Source organism: Salvelinus namaycush, chromosome 20, assembly GCF_016432855.1.
Source record: "Salvelinus namaycush isolate Seneca chromosome 20, SaNama_1.0, whole genome shotgun sequence".
NCBI lineage: Eukaryota > Metazoa > Chordata > Actinopteri > Salmoniformes > Salmonidae > Salvelinus > Salvelinus namaycush.
Window position 1 is genome coordinate 32,541,911 of NC_052326.1, and position 24,379 is coordinate 32,566,289.

General features: G+C 43.9%; 2 protein-coding genes across 2 annotated transcripts in view; one reads left to right on the forward strand and one right to left on the reverse strand.

Moving 5' to 3' along the window:
• LOC120065264 (cyclin-dependent kinase 4-like) lies at window positions 1–17,001 on the forward strand. Its single transcript, XM_039016101.1, has 8 exons — window positions 1–226; window positions 3,532–3,756; window positions 5,630–5,765; window positions 9,453–9,620; window positions 10,633–10,742; window positions 13,752–13,802; window positions 13,999–14,134; window positions 14,400–17,001. The coding sequence occupies exons 2-8, from the start codon at window positions 3,539–3,541 to the stop codon at window positions 14,493–14,495; spliced, it is 915 nt and encodes a 304-aa protein (XP_038872029.1). The 5' UTR covers window positions 1–226; window positions 3,532–3,538; the 3' UTR covers window positions 14,496–17,001.
• LOC120065266 (tetraspanin-31-like) overlaps window positions 15,087–24,379 on the reverse strand; it is a 13,877-nt gene continuing 4,584 nt past the window's right edge. Inside the window, exons 4-6 of the mRNA XM_039016103.1 lie at window positions 21,082–21,222; window positions 20,640–20,750; window positions 15,087–17,407 (exon numbers count right to left, since the gene is read on the reverse strand). Of these exons, the coding sequence (XP_038872031.1) occupies window positions 17,333–17,407; window positions 20,640–20,750; window positions 21,082–21,222 (327 nt within the window). The 3' untranslated portion in view covers window positions 15,087–17,332. The remainder of the gene's footprint in view (window positions 17,408–20,639; window positions 20,751–21,081; window positions 21,223–24,379) is intronic.

Sequence of the window (24,379 nt, forward strand, 5' to 3'; positions counted from 1 at the left end):
AGGAAGCGCCTCCACTACCAAGTGATTTGCCAGTTTTAAGAAAAGTGAAGTAAGGCCGAAGTTAAATCGAAGGATTTGATCGAAGACATCCGCAAGTTTAGTGTGAAATCTATGTGCGACCTACCTCGAATGTGGTTTGATACTAAAGAACCAAGTGAAAAACATGTTTTCGTTCATGCACTAAATGTAGCAGTATAGCCAGTTAACGAAAACATCAAGAAACGTGGTAAGTAGCTTATTAGATCCAATTTAGTTAAAATACTGTTCACATCATCTTGTAAATACGTTTAAAAACCAGATGTCGCTAGTTGCAATGTATTCCTGCTAGTTTGGGGGCACTAGTGTCAGATCATAGGCCTGACCACACAAGTTCTGCACAACTTGGTGCATGGATTTCCTATTGCCTCTACAAATGTTTGCCATGCCAAAGAGAAGTGTGGAACCGTGATTTAACATCCAATATTTTTTTGGCACGTCTATTGTGGCATATCGATTCTGTGTTTACTGATTTAATTAACAAAAAAAGAGTTATGGAGGAATCACACGTTTTCGGGGGGGGAGCTTTCGTTTTCCTGCCTTGTGCAACAAGTTCTGTCCAATATTTTGCTAACGTTACCTAATTTTGCTTGCTTAGAAGTTTATTTTAGTGATAAAATACTAGGACAACTACATATTACATGATGGTTATTACCATTGTATGTGGACATAGGTAAATTAACAATGAAAGTTGTCCAACCTTTTGTTTTCTTGGGTAGAATATAAAGCCACATTAGGAAATATTTCAGATGTATTTGATGTACCATTCTTTGGACCATTTTAAATATAGAAAAAATACCAATTTGTTATGTCCCTTCCTGGCCTGTTGTTGATAATATACACCTGTCAACCAGGAGACTACCCATTGTATACTTGCTGGCTCTAGGAGTAGCTAAGGATGGCAACTTGGTAAAAACATTTAGGACTGGTTTCCCGGACCCAGATTAAGCCTAGACATTATATATGGAGAATCTCTATTTAAATAGTGTTTTAGTCCAGGACAAGGCTTAATCATTGTCTGGGAAACTGGACCCCGTTTTACTACACACAAGGGAATTACCTTTGTTTGCAACAGAAGTTAAACAATAGCATACACCCAAATTATTACCCACCCACATATTAGTTGTTTTACGGTAATTATATGGTGACTTGCTCTTCTAGCATTTAGCATACTTCCTTCTTGTTTACATACTTTGTGCATAACTGGCAATGTACAGTATGCCAACTTATTGATCACAAGTTAGTTTAGTTCTGCAGGTAGTATGGAATACATAGTGTCATGATAGTGGCATCATTCAGTCGTATGTCTGTCTCCGAGGAATGTCTTTTTCGCTCACCCTCACCTAGGGAGCCTGAGCTGTGTGGTTGAGGACAGGAATGTCTTTTTTGCTCACCCTCACCCAGGGAGCCTGAGCTGTGTGGTTGAGGACAGGAATGTCTTTTTTGCTCACCCTCACCCAGGGAGCCTGAGCTGTGTGGTTGAGGACAGGAATGTATTTTTTGCTCACCCTCACCCAGGGAGCCTGAGCTGTGTGGTTGAGGACAGGAATGTCTTTTTTGCTCACCCTCACCCAGGGAGCCTGAGCTGTGTGGTTGAGGACAGGAATGTCTTTTTTGCTCACCCTCACCCAGGGAGTCTGAGCTGTGTGGTTGAGGACAGGAATGTCTTTTTTGCTCACCCTCACCCAGGGAGCCTGAGCTGTGTGGTTGAGGACAGGAATGTCTTTTTTTGCTCACCCTCACCCAGGGAGCCTGAGCTGTGTGGTTGAGGACAGGAATGTCTTGTTGACTGAACTCTTGTCTCGTTGGATATCAGGTCAGATTCCAAACCCAGTCTCACACACACACTAGTGGTGCGCTGGTCAGCTGTTTGTTCACCCATCTGCAGCCACCCGACTATAAGTGATCAAGTGAAAATCTGAGCCTGCACACAACCCTAACCTGCAAATATAGAAAATACACTGTAGGTTACAGTCAAATTCGGCAGAACGATTTTTTGACAGTGTGTGCAACTTGTCTATATTTAGATACAGCTTCTCTTTTGTCATTATGTTATATGTTGCCCTAGAATACTTATTAGTAAACCCTTGCACAACAGAATACTGTATTTAAAAAACATCTTTATTTAACTAGGCAAGTCAGTTAAGAACAAATTGTTATTTATAATGACGGCCTACACCGGCCAAATCCAGACGACGCTGGGCCAATTGTGCGCCGCCCTATGGGACTCCCAATCACGGCCGGTTGTGATACAGCCTGGAATAGATCGATAGAATGAATGCTTCAATCTAGTTGACGTCTGTAAAGTTTTCTGTCTTCTTTCGCGGAGCAAAGACATTTAGGGACTGGGGAGAAAATACAATAAAGATTTTCTGTGCAAAATATCAGTTTGACCGGTTGTAAGGGAAAAGAAAGCTGTGAAAACGACGTGTTTTGATGAGATTTCAGTTGGGCGTCCATGCATATTTTATGTGGTTGAAGTACTATCAGCTTTTATAATTAAGACAGCACCTCTACAGATGGTATCTAACTGAGCATTGAATTCTCTGAAGACGCAGAAAGAAATAAACCATCATTCTCCACTCCTGTTCCCAAGTCCAAAGTTTGTGTATCATTTTACTGCAAGAAGTGCTTAATTCTACAGGAGTTATTATTAAGGCTATGTGAGAGGTTATAGACCTACAGTCAGTGTCCAGATTTCAGTTTCCATTTAACCCATCTAAACAGTAGGCTACAGTTCCTTTGACATGCCATAGGCCTATTTCAAGTCCCGTCTTGTGACTGTCGAATTTGTATAGCGCCTCACAATCATCAAACATAACATAGCCAGCACTGCTATCATCCTCTTTTACCACTTCAATAAATATTTTCTAAACATTACTTTTCTGGCACTCCCTTTTCTTTATTTTCAACTCTCCTTTTGCAGCTTTTGTCTTATTGAGTTAAACTTCAACAATTACCTTTTTGCCTCTGTGGATTTATGTTAACTTTTTCTGCCCGTTCCCAAAAGCATTATTTGGTGTAGGCAATTTGGTGTGTTTACAATGAAGCCATAAAGTTTAGGCTAATGCACTAATACCAGATAGCCTAAAATAATGAAAGAATAACCTCAATGTAGCCTATATGAATTGCACAAGAATTATACATTTGTGGATTTAAGGTATTGTTTCTCTTTATTCAACTCGCCACCCACCCGCCCGTCAGCCACACAGTAATGACCCTTAACCCGTCCACGAGTTATGAGTCAACCCGCGCATCACTAACACACACACAATCTTTCTGACAGCCTCTTCCACTCTGGAATGCAGAAGTTACCCCAGCTCATGAGGTCCAGTGCTCTAGAAGGTGAAAGGTTGTTGGGGGGGTAATGAGCTGGACCTAAGACAGGTGGACCTCTATTTTGGAAAGCACGTGGCAGGGAGGGGACAGTGTCTTACTGTAGAAGGACATTGTAGTCATACCGTACCTATTTTTCTCTTTCTGTCTGTCTGCCAGCCAGGCCATGGCCCAGGGCAGTGAGGTCCAGTACGAGCCGGTGGCAGAGATCGGAGGCGGTGCGTACGGGACGGTGTACAAAGCTCGGGACCTGGAGAGCGGCCAGTTTGTAGCTCTGAAGATCGTTCGCGTCCAGACGGACCAAGATGGCCTCCCCATCTCCACAGTCAGAGAGGTGGCCCTGCTGAAGAGACTGGAGCAGTTTGACCATCCCAACGTGGTCAAGTTAGAACACATTCATTCATTTAACCTTTATTTAAAGCAATAGTTCACGCCAAAATCAAAGATTGTCAAATGTTTTCAGGTCAGGAAAGAGGTCTAGTTTTCAGATGAGTTCACGTTCCATGCAACTTTTGTGTAGATCTGGGTATAAGCCTCAACCCCATTTGGAATGTAGAGAGACTTCTTTCGAGGTCTGAAAACCAACACACCTACACACTAATAGGCCTATGAAGACCGATAAACACACATACTGGTTACATACTCTTGCTTTCAAAAGTCAGTAGATTCATGTACATTTTGGGGTAGGTGCAACATAAGAAAAAACTATTCTAAGGATTTGAGGGAAAAAGGTCTAACTGGTGTCTCCAAGTGGCCACACCTCTCCAAACTGTGCACAGTAATTTCAATGCACTTTTATGACTCAAGGAAAGAGCCTTCAACTATAAGGTGTTTTTTTTTTTTTTTTTTTAGCTCTCCTAGCTTTGCCATGAAGGAACTGAGGCAAGCACAATTTTTGTTTGGAACACAGTCCTGCGTCTCCACCATCACACAATTACTGTTTACGCAATCCAAAATCGTTTTATTATAATTTGCAATCTGGGTCAGCTGGGCATCATTTGAAAGCTTCTTGCCAAAATGACTAGCTAAGTTATAAAATACGATCTTAGTGTTTCACAAGGCACTTCAGACAAACAAATTGTCATTTTGGTGCGTATGGAATGGAGTCATGAGTGCATTCAAGTGTGGGTTCCCGAGGCAAATTTTCTTCACAATACGACAAACAGGTTCATTCATTTCAGGATGACCCAGGGTATGACAAGTCATTCTTGTAACTGTACATCGGAAATGTTGATACTGTAAAGCGATCATAAACGTTGATGCTGTAAATTACATGACTTTTCAAATATGGAAATATGAAGTGCACATTTGGACTGTGTGGTTTGCTTGTATGACCGTCCGGGATGTCCTTGTCCCATCACGCTCCAGCGACTCGTGGGGGGCCGGGCGCATGCACGGTTGCAAGCGTTACGGTGTTTCCTCCGACACATTGGTGCAGCTGGCTTCTGGGTTAAGCGAGCAGTGTGTCAAGAAGCAGTGTGGCTTGGCGGGGTCATTTTTCGAAGGACGCGGAGGCTCTCAACCTTCGCCTCTCCCGAGTCTGTACGGGAGTTGCAGCCATGGGACATTACTGTAACTACTAATTGGATATCATGAAAAAGGGAATGAATGCCATAAAGTAATCAACACACCCATACACGTAAATTGTTCCTCCACAGGTAGCGCCTTTGAACTGCATAAACATGCACAAACACATTAACACAGTTACAAACGCTCTCAATCACACAGTCAGTGTTGGTTTTGTTGTGACTTGTAGCCTGAGACTTCAGTTTTGACCTGATCACCTGTATCTCTACAACCCTCCGCCCACATAGCCACAGAACTGGGTAATGCTTAAAGACTGACTGGTATGTTTTGATAAGCAGGTTCTATAAAGGTTATTAGCTAGCGACTGACTCAACATGGCATGCCTCTCATTCAGATTATGATGAATGACCATAAACTTGTCTGTTTCACTGTGTATTAAGAGCGATCCCACACATGGTATGTGTGCTGCTGTCAGGTGCTTGGATTTAACCTGCTCCACAATAATGACTAATCTCTGAGAAGGCATGGCAGCTGAAATGTTACCTGAACTGTAGTGCAGGTTAAATTAAATCCCTTGAGAGCAGCACATACAATGGGCTTTCTCTCTATTGAGTGTTGTGGATGGCCCAGCACTAGTGTGAAAGTTAGGGATGTGTGCATTCCACTCACACACTCTGTATGTGTACACTGGCTCATGGACGTGTGTGTTCTGTGTTTGTGTGTACATCAGACTCATGGACGTGTGTGCCACCCTGAGGACGGATCAGGAGACTAAAGTCACCCTGGTGTTTGAGCACGTGGACCAGGACCTTAAGACCTACCTTGCGAAGGCCCCCGCCCCAGGACTGCCCTCCAGCTGCATCCAAGTAAGAAGCCTCCTCAGTTCCCCGTAAACCATGTTAAATATAACCTATTAGGTCCCCGTAAAACCATGTTAAATACACTACATGACCAAAAGGAAAGGGCCTTCCCCAAACTAGAAAGTTGGAAGCACAGAATTGTCTAGAATGTCATTGTATGCTGTAGCGTTAAGATTTACCTTTACTGGAACTAAGGGGCCTAGCCCGAACCATGAAAAACAGACACAGACCATTATTCCTCCTCCACCAAACTTTACATTTGGCACTATGCATTCGGGCAGGTAGCGTTCTCCTGGCATCCGCCAAACCCAGATTCGTCCGTCGGACTGCCAGATGGTTAAGCGTGATTCATCACTCCAGAGAACGCGTTTCAACTGCTCCAGAGTCCAATGGCGGCGAGCTTTACACCACTCCAGCCGATGCTTGCCATTGCGCATGGTGATCTTAGGCTTTTGTGCGGCTGCTTGGCCATGGAAACCCATTTCATGAAGCTCCAGACAAACATTTATTGTACTGGCGTTGCTTCCAGAGGCAGTTTGGATTGGAACTCGGTAGTAAGTGTTGCAACCAAGGATATGTTTGTTTTTACGCGCTACGCACTTAATCACTCAGTGGTCCCGTTCGGTGAGCTTGTGTGGCCTTCCACTTTGCGGCTGAGCCGTTGTTGCTCCTAGACGTTTCCACTTTACAATAACAGCACTTACAGTTGACCTGGGCAGAAATGTGATGAACTGACTTTTTGGAAAGGTGGCATCCTATGATGATGCCAATTTGAAAGTCCCTGAGCTTTTCAGTACGGCCATTCTACTGCCAATGTTTGTCTATGGAGATTGCAGGGCTGTGTGCTCGATTTTATACACCTGTCAGCAACGGGTGTGGCTGAAATAGTGGAATCCACTATTTTGAAGGGGTGTCCACATACTTTTGTATATATAGTGTATAACATATTAGGTCATGTAAACCATGTTAGAGGTAGTCCACCCAAAACTATACACTTGCATGATCTTCCACCTACTTTGGCTGTTGTCAGTTGACCAAGACTGTCCCTGCTCTTTGCCTCCACACACCTGCAGTGTTTGGTGATCAGAAGCGTTTGGATAGCTGTACTAGACCTCCAATAGTTGAAGTAGAACTTCTGCCACATTGCTTTTATTATGGAGTCTACCGAAGCGGTAGGTCTACCGAAGCGGTAGGGTCTAGGGGCCAGGGACTGATATGGAACCAGGCCTAGGGCTGTTACAGTGACCATTTTACCGACAGTCACGAGTCATGACCGCAGTCAAATTCCACGTGACCGTTTAGTCACGTTAACTAGGCTTCTCCAAGCTCTGATGCTGCTGATGGTTATTAGTAGCCTACCAAACTTGCTAACTGCCTGGTACTCAGCACTCTATTGTCCCTCTAATCACTCTGACATCAATGCACATGTAATCGAAAATCTAATCAAACACTTTGAGAGCCCATGAGCTCATATTGCGCAACGTTTCTATAGGCTATGGAAATGCGTGCGAAATGAGTTTTGATGGCCTTTATTGAAATTAGGAGGATCCCATCAGCTTTCTATAGGCTCGGCCTACAATATTTATTTATTTCTCAAATTTCCTAATATTAAGCACATTGCTTTGCTTTAAAACAGGAGTATAGCCTACCTGGCTGGCATGAAAATGAACCACAGGAAAAGCGTCCTCCATTCACTATTTAAGTGTACAAATGACATGTTTTTTTGTTTTTTTCCTCTGCCCCTGTTCCGAGACAGGTGCATGATAATGGTCCATTCTAAATCAAAACAAATTTCACACATATATTATTTAGTATATGTAAAGACAATATTTAATCAAATCATAATCAAAAAATATTTTTCAAATCATAGTCCCACACTTCATGTAGCCTAGCCTATGCAGGCCTGTATGTTTTGATAAGGTTTGTATCACAACTAAAGTGGCCAAATAACTACTTAAAATTAAGCACATTAATCTACTTTACAACCAGTGTTGAATCTAACTGGCATACATAAGCAGCACATGAGTTTCAAGTTTCGTGAAGAAAAATTTTACCATAAAAACACACTTCTATAATAAAGCATTCCATGCATAATCGCATTTGCGATCACTTTTGATAATGGTGTTTTCCCGCTAATTGATGGAATTTTGGAACATAGCCCTCTGCCGTGTTCGCAAAGAAGAAATAGTCTATCAACATTTTAAGATGAACGTTCTGATCTGTTGCATCAGCCTCATTGCTTTGAAAAGTTTTTTTTGATGTGAGTGGTAGTATTAATTTGGGATCAATTGCATCCCAGAACTGTCCCAGACTATGTTTGGAATATGTATTTCTCGCACAGAAGGACAAGTTGATGAATAGAATAGGTCAACTTTTGTACTATGGGGGTTAGTAGATTGACATAGGCTAGTGGTTTTGCTGTTCGTTACGCCTACTCTTGTTGGCTGACTAAAGGGAAATGTGGACAGTTCTTCTAACATCTCCGAATTTGATAAGAAGGAAGCGTGTAGTTGCATCCCTGATGTATGTCTTCACTTGCCTACTTCGGAGCTGAGATAGATGCCTGTGAGAAGAACCCGATCACGTGACGGGCATTGGCTAATTATAATTGAGATATCTGAGAGAGCCATTTATTTGAGTGAGAGGTGCTTCGGAACACTCAGCCGGGAGAAGGGAATAAAAATTATTATATTCAGCCCAAGGGCACAACAGCCACTGGTCGCAAAAGGCATGGATTTTTTTAGGGGTCATTACGGCCACACTAGGGGGATGCCGCCAGGAAATTCGAGGCATTGTCAAGTGCTTTTCAAATTGTGAATGAGAGACTGATGAAGTGTGTGCAGCCTGTGCAAGAAACAAGGCAGAGCTCATGCCTTGACTTTTTTCAAATCATCATTAGTCGCATCATGCAGCCAACAAAAGTTACATAAATAACTCTAAATTAAGCATATAGGGGGACCTGTTTCTTAACTGCTCATCACAGAATAGCTTCATGTGGCACTAAGGTCTAAGGCACTGCATCTCAGTGCTAGAGGCATCACTACAGACACCCTGGTTCAAACCCTGGCTGCATCACAACCGGCCGTGATTGGGAGTCCCATCCATAGGGTGGCGCACAATTGGCCCAGCGTTGTCTGGGTTTGGCCGGTTTAGGCCGTCATTGTAAATAAGAATTTGTTCTTAACTGACTTGCCTAGTTAAATAAAAAAATTGGCATAGCCAGATCAGGGCCTAGTTAAATAAAAAGGACAACTCAGAGTATGCTATTCTGTTCTTCTGAAATAGACTATATTTTCTTCATATCATGTTTCTTTAGACCTGTCTAAAATAAGTAATGGATTTATTGTGATAGTGTAGGCTATATTACATGGATTTATTAGACTTTTTAAAATGTAGATGTTCCCAAGGTCTGCATCAATGGCTGGTACGCTATGCGTGGAAGCTAGGAGATGCTAAATGTGTTTATGTTATTTAACTGTCAGTTACCGTGAGACCGGCAGTTATTTGCTTGACAATCACCGGCTGACAGAATTTCATGACCGCCACAGCCCTAACCAGGCCTGTTTGCACACAGGACCAGCTGTACAGTCAGTATAGGTTTCCCTCTCATTCTACCTGGCTGGATGTGATGGAAGACCGTTGAGTGGGTCGAGCATGGTACGCAGGTTAAATGTGTCCCCCTGTGTGTGTTAGGACCTGATGCGTCAGTTGCTGTGTGGCCTGGCGTTCCTCCACTCGAACTGCGTGGTGCACCGGGACCTGAAGCCAGAGAACATCCTGGTCACCAGCCGTGGTCAGGTGAAGCTCGCCGACTTTGGACTGGCAAGGATCTACAGCTACCACATGGCCCTCACTCCTGTGGTAGGAAGACACACACTATTGTTGAGGATTGAAGGGGTCTCTGTGCATTCACCATAATGCTTACTTATGCTTTACACTTGGCATAAATATTCAAATGCATTCATACTTCTCTCTCATCCTACTCATATCAAATCAAATGCATTTTTTTTTCTCGGGGCATGTCTTGGGGAACTTTCGGGGGGCTCTTGGAGGCCTGGCGTTTGGGAGCTTGGGCTGATGGATCGCTGGTTCGGGTCCCCGTTTTTGACCTTGTGGGAGATCTGTCGACGTGCCCTTGAGCAGGGCGTTGACCCTGGTTGCTTCTGTGTGTCGCTCCGGATGGGAGTCTGTTAGATGACTAATGTGATGCAGTGAAGCCGCTCAACAACTACAAGTATATTGTATGTTTTAAATATTCAATTTAAAAAATGAATTTGTCATGTGCCGAATACAACAAGTGTAGACTTATGGTGAAATGCTTACTTATGAGCCCTTTCCTAACAATGCAGAGTTAGACAGTATTTTTGTGTGCGCAAAAAATAAAATGATATAGTAGCACAAAAAAATAACGAGGCTATATACAAAGAGTATAAGTACTGATTCAATGTGCAGGGGAGGTAGTTGTGGTAATCTGTACATGTAGGTAGGGGTAAAAGTGACTAGGCAATCAGGATAGACAAACAGGATGAATCCCTGAACAAATTCCAGTCTTTGCTAGAGAAACAGTCCTGTAGCTTAGCATCCGTTTCATCGCACCACTTCCGTATTGAGCGCGTCACTGGTACTTCCTGTTTGAGTTTTTGCTTTTAAGCAGGAATCAGGAAGATAGGCCAGATGGATGGTAAGGGAGAGCTTTGTATGCGTCTCTGTGTGGAGTAAAGGTGATCTAGAGGTTTCTTTGCGTCTAATTGCACAGGTGACATGCTGGTAGAAATTGGGTATGGCGGATTTCAGTTTTCATGCATTAAAATTAATATGCATTCATAATACTACCAACTGCCCCCTTGACGTCTCTCTCCTCCACGACTCTCAGGTGGTGACTCTGTGGTACAGGCCTCCTGAGGTCTTGCTCCAGTCCACCTATGCCACGCCTGTGGACATCTGGAGCACGGGCTGCATCTTTGCTGAGATGTTCCGACGCAAGTGAGTGGTCAGGGCTTGTCAAGGCTTATTTGATATACTGGAAAATACCTGTATTTATCTTTTGAGACTCTTAATGTAATGTACAATGAGTGTCCAAAACATTAAGAACACCTTCCTCATATTGAGTTGCACCCCCCGACCTCAGAACAGCCTCAATTGGTCGGAGCATGGAGCGTGTCGAAAGCGTTCCACAGGGATGCTGGCCCATGTTGACTCCAATGCGTCCCAGTTATATGGCTGGATGTCCTTGGGGTGGTGGACCATTCTTGATACACACAGGAAACTGTTGTGTGAAAAACCCAGCAGCGTTGCAGTTATTGACACAAACCGGTGTGCCTGGCACCTACTACCAAAGGCACGCAAATCTTTTATCTTGCCCATTCACCCGAAGAATGGTGAACATGCACAATCCATGTCTCAATTGTTTAACCTGTCTCCTCCCCCTCATCTACACTGATTGAAGTAGATTTTACAAGTGACATCAATAGGGATCATAGCTTTCACCTGGTCAGTCTGTCATGGAAAGAGCAGGTGTTCTTAATGTTTCGTACACTCAGTGTATACGTAAGTAGCTATATACACATTAATCCGATATTCATATTTTGTTTTTAATTGACATTTTTATAGTATTTTTAATTGTTTTACCCCTTTTTCTCCCCAATTTCGTGGTATCCAATTGGTAGTTACAGTCTTGTCCCATCGCTGCAACTTCCGTACGGACTCGGGAGAGGCGAAGGTCGAGAGTCGTGCGTCCTCCGAAACATAACCCAGCCAAGCCGCACTGCTTCTTGACACAATCCCCACTTAACCAGGAAGCCAGCCGCACCAAGTGTGTCACTGTACACCTGGCGACCGTATCAGAGTACATTGCGCCCGGCCCACCACAGGAGTCGCAAGTGCGCGATGGGACAAGAACATCCCTGCCGGCCAAACCCTCCCCTAACCAGGACGACGCTGGGCCAATTATGCGCCGCCTCATCGATCTCCCGGTCGCGGCCAGCTGCGACAGAGCCTGGACTCGAACCAGGATCCCTCGTGGCTAATCAAATCAAATTTGTCACATGCGCCGAATACAACAGGTGTAGACCTTACAGTTAAACGCTTACTTACAAGCCCTTAACCAACAATGCTTGGTTAAGTAAAAAATAGAAAATAAAAGTAACATAATTAAACAGCAGCAGTAAAATAACAAGCGACTCTATATAAAGAGGGTACAGGTACAGAGTCAATGTACGGTTACTGGCCCAACGCTCTAACCACTAGGGTACCCACCACCCCCTACCTGCCGCCCTTTTGTTCAGGTGGGAAAGGGCAGTGTTGAGTGCAATAGGGATTACATCATCTGTGGATCTGTTGGGGCCGTATACAAATTGGAGTGGGTCTAGAGTTTCTGGGATAATGGTGTTGTTGTGAGCATGACCAGTCTTTCAAAGCACTTCATGGCTACAAACGTGAGTGCTACGGGTCGGTAGTCATTTAGGCAGGTTACCTTCGCTTTCTTGGGCACGAGGACTAGAGCCGGTGTAGTACGATTCGATCTTAGTCCTGTATTGACGCTTTGCCTGTTTGATGGTTCGTCGGAGGTCATAGCGGGATTTCTTATAGGCTTCCGGGTTAGAGTCCCGCTCATTGAAAGCGGCAGCTCTAGCCTTTAGCTCAGTGCGGATGTTGCCTGTAATCCATGGCTTCTGGTTGGGGTATGAACGTAGGGTCACTGTGAGGACGACGTCAGATGCACTTATTGATGAAGCCAGTGACTGTTGTGGTGTACTCCTCAATGCCATCAGAAGAATTCCGGAACATATTCCAGTCTGTGCTAGCAAAACAGTCCTGTAGTTTTAGAATCTGCTTCATCTGACCACTTTCTTATTGACCGAGTCACTGGTGCTTCCTGGTTTAGTTTTTGCTTGACAGTGCTTCCTGGTTTAGTTTTTGCTTGACCACCTGGCCACTCGGGGGGGCCCTTAATCTGATATTCTAACATGATTCTCATTGGATTAATCGATAATATTCCACCCAGCAAAGTTAATAACACTCATGGCCAGATTACTGAACGGACACCCAGATAGCATATGATAGCAAAAATGTGTAGAATTGCAGGAAATTGGACCAATTCTACACATTTTTGCTATCTGGGGGCCCGCTGGAGGTCGGGGGCCCTGGATGCTATGCCATGGTTGCCCTTAGTTTGAAGATGTAATCCAGAAACAGGTGTTTTCTCCATCTCTTTAGCTATCATACTCTAATTCCAAAACTCTATCCTCCAGAAAGTACATGATACATAAAAAAAAAGCTGTAATCGACAGGATTACCAACAGACTTACCAGCTCAATTAGACAGAAGCCTCCTGTATGGCAGACCAATCTGAACTCCTCTCTTGGTATGTCCAGCCCACTCATTATCTCAGCCAATCATGGTTAGTGGGAAGGTTGTTGACTTTTTCTGTGGCTTAACCAACTAGGCTCGTAATTTAACAAACGTGTATTCGTATTTACAGATGGCATACACGTTTGTTATTAAGGCACATGAAAGTTCACGTGTTCCAGAAGGCATTTCTGCCAAAAAACACATTTAGATTTTTTTTTTTTTTTATACGTTTTTGTTCAAATGGCTCTCCTGTGAAGTAGTGACCCGCGACATATGCCTAGTTTCCTGAAACGAGTCACATACGGAGGAAGACAAACCCAATTTGTTTCTGGCTGTAGTGGGACCGAGCACTCATTTCTGTGATTATGCTGCCACCATGTAGTCAAATGGCAGTATAGCAGACTACTGCTGTGGCACTCAGGGATTCTTCTCTTATCATTATGGCCCCACACTAACGACCAGGCCACACCAGTCTACACAGAAGGGTCAGCCAGGCCCCTGTAATGTCCCACAGACATGGCTATAGGTCGGAACAATAAAATGGAGGCATTTGGGGGCATATAGGAAGACGGTACTGCTTGTTTCACAGCTGGGGAAATTGGCCAACAGCACTTTAACACAAATCCAAACTCTCTCATGTAGACCATTGTTCTGTGGAGACTCTGAAGTGGACCAACTGGGAAAGATATTCAAGTGAGTATGGGCTGGAATCTCCTGGGCTGGAATCTCCTGGGTTGCATCCCAAATGGCACCCTATATAGTGCACTTCTTTTGACAAGTGCCATTTGGGACGTAACCCTCTTGTCACTTTGGATCAGTCTTCTGTCAATTCTTTCTGAAACGCTTGTCTGACTGGCTGGCTTGAACCTTCCTGTCTGCCATTCCACAGTGTGATTGGCCTGCCACCTGAGGAGGAGTGGCCTGCTGATGTCACCCTCTCACGACACAACTTCAGTCCTATCAGCCCCCGCCCAATCACCGACTACGCTCCAGAGATCAATAAACAGGGGACAGAGTTGCTGCTGGTGAGACTTCTTGGTTTTCTAACCAGCTGTGGAGGGTGTTCGGTTTGGTGAAAATAAACTTTTTGGTAGCGTTGAAATGCAAAATGGTAGAATTGTATAAACCGGTCCAGGATCCACTTGGGTTAGTGTGAATCCTGGCCAAAAGTGTATTTTTTTTAATTATCCAGACCAATGCTTGTAAAAGCTATGATTAACGAAATAAAGCTATGGCGGTGTACAAGATAGGATTCACATTTGTAACTCAAGTGTTCTGTTTTTCCCACAGAAAATGCTAACTTTTGACCCTCTAAGAAGAATCTCTGCCCTGAATGCTCTAGAACATCCTTACTTCCAGGAGAATGATGAAGTGACAAATGGTTGAAATGCAGTTAATGACATGGAAGGACAGTACCATGAGGAATGGTAACCCTGACTCCATTTGTGTAATTGTCATTCAGTGCATTTCAGGCCAGGTTCCTGTTGTGGGTCCTTTTATCTTACTACACAAGCTAGTCACACCCAGTGGACCACCTGGAGAATGTAAGGAGAGAAGTGGGGTTTTAGGACCAATATGGATATGAACCTGAAGAGGGATTGACTCGTTCATTCCCCAAGTGAAATGTGCACCCATACATACAACACGGAATAACTGTCCCGAGTCATTAATATTATAGCTTAATGTATTTTTGTAAATTCACACATGAACACAGTAGCGAAGTGGCATTTGTTGAACAGGTTTACAGGCCAAATGTATTTTTCTGTACCAAGCATCCCTCCCAATGTATCAGTGTTGCAAAGACTAATAAAGCTGCTACAATCAACTAACAGGCATTTCTAACTACATTTTATATTCAATGTTAATGGAAAATGCATTTTCTATCCCTTTTCAATTTCTAGGTTAATTCAAAGTGTGTAAATGTCTTGTCTTATTACAAATTCAGAGAAGTGAATGAAATGACTAAACAAACCAGGCTCCTGAATCATGACATTTAATAGGAAAAACGTGCTGCACAAAAAATAAACCTTAAGGTTAAGCAGGCAATCAAGTCCACAGTAAGAACGTTGAGTCCCAAATGGCATCCCGTTCCGTATATAGTGCACTACTTAAAAGCAGTCCACTATATAGGGAGCCATTTGGGTGAAAAGCAACAGGAAGCTGAGACTGCCATAATCTAGAACATGAGTCATTCTGTCAATCATGGACAAACTTTAGGGTCAAAACCTTGAGTCAGGACGTATAGTGGCAGTCTCACAGCCGTCGGAAGTGCCACATCACTAATATACTAACTCTGACAACCCATTGCTGTGCAACCAAAGGCTTTTAGCAGAGTTACCATTAAGGGCAATACTTAATAAAACTCATTCCTCAACTCTTTGCTCAGTTTTAAGATGCTGCAAATTGACAATTATTGTGAACAGTCACTGGTATGCTAAGTATTTAAAAGCTACAGGCACATCCCTAGTTTTAAACTTCTTTCAAGATTGCATCAATTAGGCCATAGCAAATGATTTCCTCCAATGACAGGCAAATAAATAAAATCTGGCAAAGTGCCACTAGGAAAACACTTTCAGGTTAATTACAAAATAGATAAAGTGGAAACAAAAATGCACAGAAAAGGATCAGATGGTTCAGTGTCAACATATGAAGGCAGGTAGTGGAACACCACTTAAGCTAGATCATCCAAAAACTGTGCTGCCCATTGCTTTGTGCTGTAGTTCTACATTTTCCCTTAATTGTATATTCCTAATCAAAGCGTTAAATTCATTTTAATTCTCCAGACTACAGTTTGTCTCAACTTTTGAGACTGGCTGCACTTATTTTATGAAGGAGTGTGTGACAACTATCAACACTGGCAAACATGTTTTGTTCATTCATTAAATATGTTAAAATGTCCTAGCTCTATGTCTAGAGACAATTGAGGTGAGGGTGGTGCATATCAGGACAGGCCAAGGAGAGATGTGAGAAAAACATGTTGCATTTCCCATAGCATCTCCACAAAGGCATTATCTCCAGTATTAACTCTGGTGGTCCAGATGAATTGTTTAATGACAACTTTTACTCAGTGTCAAAGCCCTCTAGTGTCCATAGTACCACAAACAAAACAAATGTAATATTATACAGGAGCAAATGCATGTGTTGAATAAAGTGCTATGTGGATAGATGGGGGGGTTAACTGAATTACGCCTACGTTTTTATTGTCTGAACTCCATTAAAGTGCTTAATGTTTTAGCTCAAAAGGAAGAGAAATGTCTCTATAGACTATCCAATTCAGTATCCCCTCTTAATCAATAGTTTGGCACAAAATCTAATTCCCACCCAAGGCACTAACATGACATGATCTATAAGGCACCGCTTTCTTTGTCAAGAAATATTGATGGCCACACCGCACCCAATGACATCTTGTTAAAAATCAACAGAAGCTACACAGAAGTCTACTATGTAAAATCGTCACAATTGCAACATTTTGTGGCATAGACAAAACCCTTAAATTATAAAAGATTTTTCTTGGTTAAAAAAATATCAATTCTGTGTATGCCATCACACACAGTGCTATGCTGGTAGTTGGTGCACAGGGTGCTGCGTCTGTGTAGTCTACCCACATCATGGACAGACAGGGATAGGGGTCTCTGAATGGGGTCGTTCTCAACTGGTTTGGTACCAGGGACTAGTGAGCACAGGCTCATATTCATTAGAGCACACCGTAGCAAAACGTAGAATGGAAAATAAAAACTTTCTTATTGGAAAAGTGCAGGTCCCTCCTTGTTTCTGTACATGTTCTTCTGTTTGGTGCCTAATGAACATGAACCAGATATACCTCTGGAGAAATGTGTTGTTTAAAACTTCTAATTAAGAACAAAGTAAATAAGTATTAGCATCTGAGGGAGTGGTCCCCATTATCCCAAAGAGCAGTGCAGGTCCACAGACCAGAGGTTGAGAAACACTGACATAGAAGTAATACAAAAAAAAGCTGTCCTATCGTACATGAGAAGAAACTGTACAGACCAACATGGCCTTTTCTTCCCCAGTGTGTGTGTATGCACATGTGAGAACCAGAATGTACTTAGTGGGTTGTCAATTGGCATCAGGCTGCGAGTGTGTGTTGTTCTTTTCATATTGGCACATCTGTGTGTATGTATGTGTATCTCCAATGTTGTATTTTGCGTGTGTGTATGTCTATATCATGGTGCGTAACTTGTGGGCCTCTTCACGCTCTGCTCTTATAGGAATGCACTGGGGTTGGCTCTTGGATCCTTCTGGTTCCTGTAACGTGCAGCCAGCCACACACCCAAGATCTGAAACAGAACAACATTCATGAGAAGTGTGTATGTGTGTGTCTGTATATGGTGATAGTGTTCACCTGTACTGTATGGGACCCGATTCAGACCAAGGAAATGTACGCCTTTCTAACGCACTTATCCGTTGTTTGTATTCAGATTTACCTTATGCAGCTGCGTAATGGGCTTTACAGGCGTGGTTCCCTTGCGCCTGCTGAATATACACTGCTCAAAAAAATAAAGGGAACACTTAAACAACACAATGTAACTCCAAGTCAATCACACTTCTGTGAAATCAAACTGTCCACTTAGGAAGCAACACTGATTGACAATAAATTTCACATGCTGTTGTGCAAATGGAATAGACAACAGGTGGAAATTATAGGCAATTAGCAAGACACCCCCAATAAAGGAATGGTTCTGCAGGTGGTGACCACAGACCACTTCTCAGTTCCTATGCTTCCTGGCTGATGTTTTGGTCACTTTTGAATGCTGGCGGTGCTTTCACTCTAGTGGTAGCATGAGACGGAGTCTACAACCCACACAAGTGGCTCAGGTAGTGCAGCTCATCCAGGATGGCACATCAATGCGAGCTGTGGCAAGAAGGTTTGCTGTGTCTGTCAGCGTAGTGTCCAGAGCATGGAGGCGCTACCAGGAGACAGGCCAGTACATCAGGAGACGTGGAGGAGGCCGTAGGAGGGCAACAACCCAGCAGCAGGACCGCTACCTCCGCCTTTGTGCAAGGAGGAGCAGGAGGAGCACTGCCAGAGCCCTGCAAAATGACCTCCAGCAAGCCACAAATGTGTATGTGTCTGCTCAAACGGTCAGAAACAGGGTGGTATGAGGGCCCGACGTCCACAGGTGGGGGTTGTGCTTACAGCCCAACACCGTGCAGGATGTTTGGCATTTGCCAGAGAACACCAAGATTGGCAAATTCGCCACTGGCGCCCTGTGCTCTTCACAGATGAAAGCAGGTTCACACTGAGCACATGTGACAGACGTGACAGAGTCTGGAGACGCTGTGGAGAACGTTCTGCTGCCTGCAACATCCTCCAGCATGACCGGTTTGGCGGTGGGTCAGTCATGGTGTGGGGTGGCATTTCTTTGGGGGCCGCACAGCCCTCCATGTGCTCGCCAGAGGTAGCCTGACTGCCATTAGGTACCGAGATGAGATCCTCAGACCCCTTGTGAGACCATATGCTGGTGCGGTTGGCCCTGGGTTCCTCCTAATGCAAGACAATGCTAGACCTCATGTGGCTGGAGTGTGTCAGCAGTTCCTGCAAGAGGAAGGCATTGATGCTATGGACTGGCCCGCCCGTTCCCCAGACCTGAATCTAATTGAGCACATCTGGGACATCATGTCTCGCTCCATCCACCAACGCCACGTTGCACCACAGACTGTCCAGGAGTTGGCGGATGCTTTAGTCCAGGTCTGGGAGGAGATCCCTCAGGAGACCATCCGCCACCTCATCAGGAGCATGCCCAGGCGTTTTAGGGAGGTCATACAGGCACGTGGAGGCCACACACACTACTGAGCCTCATTTTGACTTGTTTTAAGGACATTACATCAAAGTTGGATCAGCCTGTAGTGTGGTTTTCCACTTTAATTTTGAGTGTGACTCCAAATCCAGACCTCCATGGGTTGATAAATTTGATTTCCATTGATAATTTTTGTGTGATTTTGTTGTCAGCACATTCAACTACGTAAAGAAAAAAGTATTTAATGAGAATATTTCATTCATTCAGATCTAGGATGTGTTATTTTAGTGTTCCCTTTATTTTTTTGAGCAGTGTATTTAATTAAACCGCTGAAAACCCTCCTACTTGCTGGCCAACAGATTTCCCTATGGAGTTTTCAGTACATTTATCTAAAGCCATTCCTTTAAATTGAATTTGACAGATTCACTAGAATAAATGGAGAGAACAATTCAGAATATTAGGGCTCAATGAAAGAAAGCCATGTAAAGAAAGCCAGCACCAATTGGTAGATTTAAAAAATGCTCTGATCTTGTATACGATTTAGCGTTAGGATAGTATTTATTAATAATAAAAAGCTGGTTTAGAGAGCCTTTACACACAAAATACATTTGTGAATCAAGAAGTGGTTTGATTCATCCTGAAAGTTGACATATTCAATCGTTCGATCCATGAAATATTGGAAGGTGGAAAAAATTTACAATAGGGGTTGAACAGTAGTCCTATAAATCTACCCTAATAATCATGCAACTGTGATGACAAAATCCAGTCATCGTGAACCGTGCGCCAGGCTCCAGGTTTAACCTGCTAAGTGTGGTCTGAGTTCCATAATGACTCAAATAGACTACATGTCCCAAATTATTGCACAACTTGTAATACGGTAGCCTAATATGATCCACTATTGCTAGCGATCCTCAGGAACAAACTAACAATGTAATGGAATGATGTAAGGAATCCAACACTAAAGTCAGTGACAATTATAAAATGTGGGTATAACTGATTGTGGCTACCGAAAGCGGCTAACACGACACAAAAAAATACAAAATAAATAAATAATAATACTTAAAAGTCTGGCCTCATAATTAAAACATTGTAGAAATCATAAATCAACTCTATAGGTTTGGCGCTATACTGTCATTTGCGCATGGCTACAGAAGCCTATAGCTTGAGTCTCCAAATTTCATCCCAAGTTACTGTATAAGGCCAGCATTTCATAACTTCACTGTGGAAAAGGTGATATGTTGATATGCTTCAGTTTGCTGCCATATATCTGGTTTCACATTTGTCTCCAGTGATCATAAGGTAAAATAGATCTCAAACAGTTGTAATTTATATTTACAATCCCCTTATCCAAATGGCTTACTCATTTACCTAGCTTTTATCAATCTCTTGTCAATTTGTAAATTACAGTGCATGGAGAATGGTGTTAGTTCTTCCAGAAATAATAAAGATGTTGTTGCTCGACCTTATTAATCGCGCGTAAAGGTGGTGGAATTATGAAGGGAATTAAGTCAAGGTCAGAATTGGGTGTGACATCGTCATTTCTTAAATCTCCACCCAAACGAATAGCCGGTGAATAGTATGCTATTCTCGTGCTTAAGTTCAAGGTCAGAATACGCATGGAGAGAAAAGTGCATAAAAAGAGAATTACAAACCATTTACATGTGCTTAACTCGGGTCGGAATTCCCCCCTTTGTGCATTTAGGGATGAGTGTGAGTGTTGTGATGTGTGTATTTTAGCTCTTGTAGGTATAGTCAGGAGCGGTTTCCTGACCTCTGTGAAGCTGAAGAAGAGTCCTACTGCACCCAGGATTTTCAGAGCCTCTGCAGCGTGCTGCAGCATCAAGTCCCCACAGGTGAAACAGAACCCGGCATGCTTACAGGGCTACACAGAGGGGGAGCGAGAAAGCCTTCAATGAGACAACAATCACATAAAGAGAGGAAGTCCAAACATACGACTGCATCTGCATAAAGAGTAAAAGGCCAACCATAAGATTACGGTCTACTGCGATCCTGTTTTTTTTTTCTTTCTTTCTACCTATAATAGGCAGTCCAGTGCTGGTTTTGTTTTTGATCTGTAATGGTTAAGACAAGTTGGGAAAGCTGTTGAGGGCAGAGAGTAACCAGAGTGGCTTAAACCACATGCAGAGAACCACATCCAGAGAGAAAGGTCTTAAAGGCTGAGCGCAGAGAGCAAACTGGTGTGTCTCCCTCACCGCATTGCAGAGTTTCACGTCCTCGTTGGACTGCTCCTTGCTCTGGTTGTTGTTCAGCAGCCAACAGCAGTTCAACTTGCTCTCCACGCCCAGCCGCGTGTCGTTGCTCATCAACGCCCAGGTAGCACTCAACAGCTTCACCTGGGTTGGAGACCAAACACACACAGGTGAGGACAGTGACAGGAGTGCTGTGGAATGGCAATCACTGCAACACACAAGGCAAATCAAATTTATTTGTCACATACACATGGTTAGCAGATGTTAATGCAAGTGTAGCGAAATGCTTGTGCTTCTAGTTCCGACCATGCAGTAATATCTAACAAGTAATATAACCTAACAATTTCACAACAACTACCTTATACACACAAGTGTAAAGGAATGAATACGAATATGTACATAAGAATATATAAATGACTGATGGCCGAACGGCATAGGCAAGATGCAGTAGATGGTATAGAGTACAGTATATACATATGAGATGAGTAATGTAGGGTATGAAAACATATGAAGTGGCATTGTTTCAAGTGGCTAGTGATACATTACATCAAGATGGCAAGATGCAGTAGATGGTATAGCGAACAGTATATACATATGAGATGAGTAATGTAGGGTATGTAAACATATAAAATGCCTAGTTTTAAATTGATTACATCAATTTTTCCATTATTAAAGTGGCTGGAGTTGAGTCAGTATGTTGGCAGCGGCCACTAAATGTTAGTGATGGCTGTTTAACAGTCGGATGGCCTTGAGATAGAAGCTGGTTTTCAGTCTCTCGGTCCCCGCTTTGATGCACCTGTACTGACCTCGCCTTCTGGATGATAGCGGGGTGAACAGGCAGTGGCTCGGGTGGTTGTTTTGATCTTTTTGGCCTTCCTGTGACATCAGGGGGTGTAGGTGTCCTGGAGGGCAGGTAGTTTGCACCCGGTGATGCGTTGTGCAGACCTCACTACCCTCTGGAGAGACTTACGGTTATGGGCAGAGTAGCTGCCGTACCAGGCGGTGATACAGCCCGACAGGATGCTCTCGATTGTGAATCCGTAAAGGTTTGTGAGTGTTTTTGGTGACAAGCCGAATTTTTTCAGCCTCCTGAGGTTGCTGCACCTTCTTCACCACGCTGTCTGTGTGGGTGGACCATTTCAGTTTGTCCGTGATGTGTACGCCGAGGAACTTAAAACTCTCCACCCTCTCCACTACTGTCCCGTCAATGTAGATAGAGGGCTGCTCCCTCTGCTGTTTCCTGAAGTCCACGATCATCTCCTTTGTTTTGTTGACATTGAGTGGGATGTTATTTTCCTGACACCACACTACGAGGGCCCTCACCACCTCCTCGTAGGCCGTCTCGTCGTTGTTGGTAATCAAGCTTACCACTCTAGTGTCGTCTGCCAACTGTATGATTGAGTTGGAGGCGTGCATGGCCACGCAGTCGTGGGTGAACAGGGAGTACAGGAGAGGGCTGAGAACGCACCCTTGTGGGGACCCAGTGTTGAGGATCAGCGGGGTGGAGATGTTGTTACCTACCCTCACCACCTGGGGGCGGCCCGTCAGGAAGTCCAGGACCCAGTTGCACAGGGCGGGGTCGAGACTTGAGCTTAATTACGAGTTTGGAGGGTACTATGGTGTTAAATGCTGAGCTGTAATCGATGAACAGCATTCTTACATAGGTATTCCTCTTGTCCAGATGGGTTAGGGCATTGTGCAGTGTGATGGTGATTGCGTCGTCTGTGGACCTATTGGGGCGATAAGCAAATTGGAGTGGGTCTAGGGTGTCAGGTAGGGTGGAGGTGATATGGAGTACTTACCTGGAGTACTTCTCCTGTCTTATCCAGTGTCCTGTGTGAATTTAAGTATGCTCTCTCTAATTCTCTCCTTCTCTCTTTCTTTCTCTCTCTCGGAGGACCTGAGCCCTAGGACCATACGTCAGGACTACCGGGCATGATGACTCCTTGCTGTCCCCAGTCCGCCTGGCCTTGCTGCTATTCCAGTTTCAACTGTTCTGCCTGCGGTTACGGAACCCCTACATGTCCCAGACCTGCTGTTTTCAACTCTTAATGATCGGCTATGAAAAGCCAACTGACATTTATTCCTGATTATTATTTGACCATGCTTGTCATTTATGAACATTTTGAAAATCTTGGCTCTCTCTAATTCTCTCCTTCTCTCTTTCTTTCTCTCTCTCGGAGGACCTGAGCCCTAGGACCATACGTCAGGACTACCGGGCATGATGACTCCTTGCTGTCCCCAGTCCACCTGGCCTTGCTGCTATTCCAGTTTCAACTGTTCTGCCTGCGGTTATGGAACCGCCACCTGTCCCAGACCTGCTGTTTTTCAACTCTTAATGATCGGCTATGAAAAGCCAACTGAAAATTATTCATGATTATTATTTGACCATGCTTGTCACTTATGAACATTTTGAACATCTTGGCATAGTTCTGTTATAATCTCCAACCGGCACAGCCAGAAGAGGACTGGCCACCCCTCATAGCCTGGTTCCTCTTTAGGTTTCTTCCTAGGTTTTGGCCTTTCTAGGGAGTTTTTCCTAGCCACCGTGCTTCTACACCTGCATTGCTTGCTGTTTGGGGTTTTAGGCTGGGTTTCTGTACAGCACTTCGAGATATTAGCTGATGTACGAAGGGCTATATAAAATAAACTTGATTTGATATGGTCCTTGACTAGTCTCTCAAAGCACTTCATGATGACGGAAGTGAGTGCTACAGGGCGGTAGTCATTTAGCTCAGTTACCTTAGCTTTCTTGGGAACAGGAACAATGATGGCCCTCTTGAAGCATGTGGGAACAGCAGACTGGGATAAGGATTGATTGAATATGTCTGTAAACACACCAGCCAGATGGTCTGCGCATGCTCTGAGGACGCGGCCGGGGATGCCGTCTGGGCCTGCAGCCTTGCGAGGGTTAACACGTTTAAATGTTTTACTCACATTGGCTACAGTGAAGGAGAGCCCGCAGGTTTTGGTAGCGGGCCGTGTCAGTGGCACTGTATTGTCCTCAAAGCGAGAAAAAAAGTTGTTTAGTCTGTCTGGGAGCAAGGTATCGTGATCCACGACGGGGATGGTTTTTCTTTTGTAGTCCGTGATTGACTGTAGACCCTGCCACATACCTCTCGTGTCTGAGCCGTTGAATTGCGACTCCACTTTGTGTCTGTACTGACGCTTAGCTTGTTTGATTGCCTTGCGGAGGGAATAGCTACACTGTTTGTATTCGGTCATGTTTCCGGTCACCTTGCCCTGATTAAAAGCAGTGTTTCGCGCATTCAGTTTTGCGCGAATGCTGCCATCAATCCAC

What these genes read in the sequence shown, in the direction of transcription:
- LOC120065264 (XM_039016101.1), top strand. Translation starts at nt 3,539, where the DNA reads ATGGCCCAGGGCAGTGAGGTCCAGTACGAGCCGGTGGCAGAGATCGGA. An exon ending in CAACTGGGAAAGATATTCAA is followed by an intron (nt 13,803 to 13,998) that starts GTGAGTATGGGC and finishes GCCATTCCACAG; the next exon opens with TGTGATTGGCCTGCCACCTG. An exon ending in AGGGGACAGAGTTGCTGCTG is followed by an intron (nt 14,135 to 14,399) that starts GTGAGACTTCTT and finishes TTTTTCCCACAG; the next exon opens with AAAATGCTAACTTTTGACCC.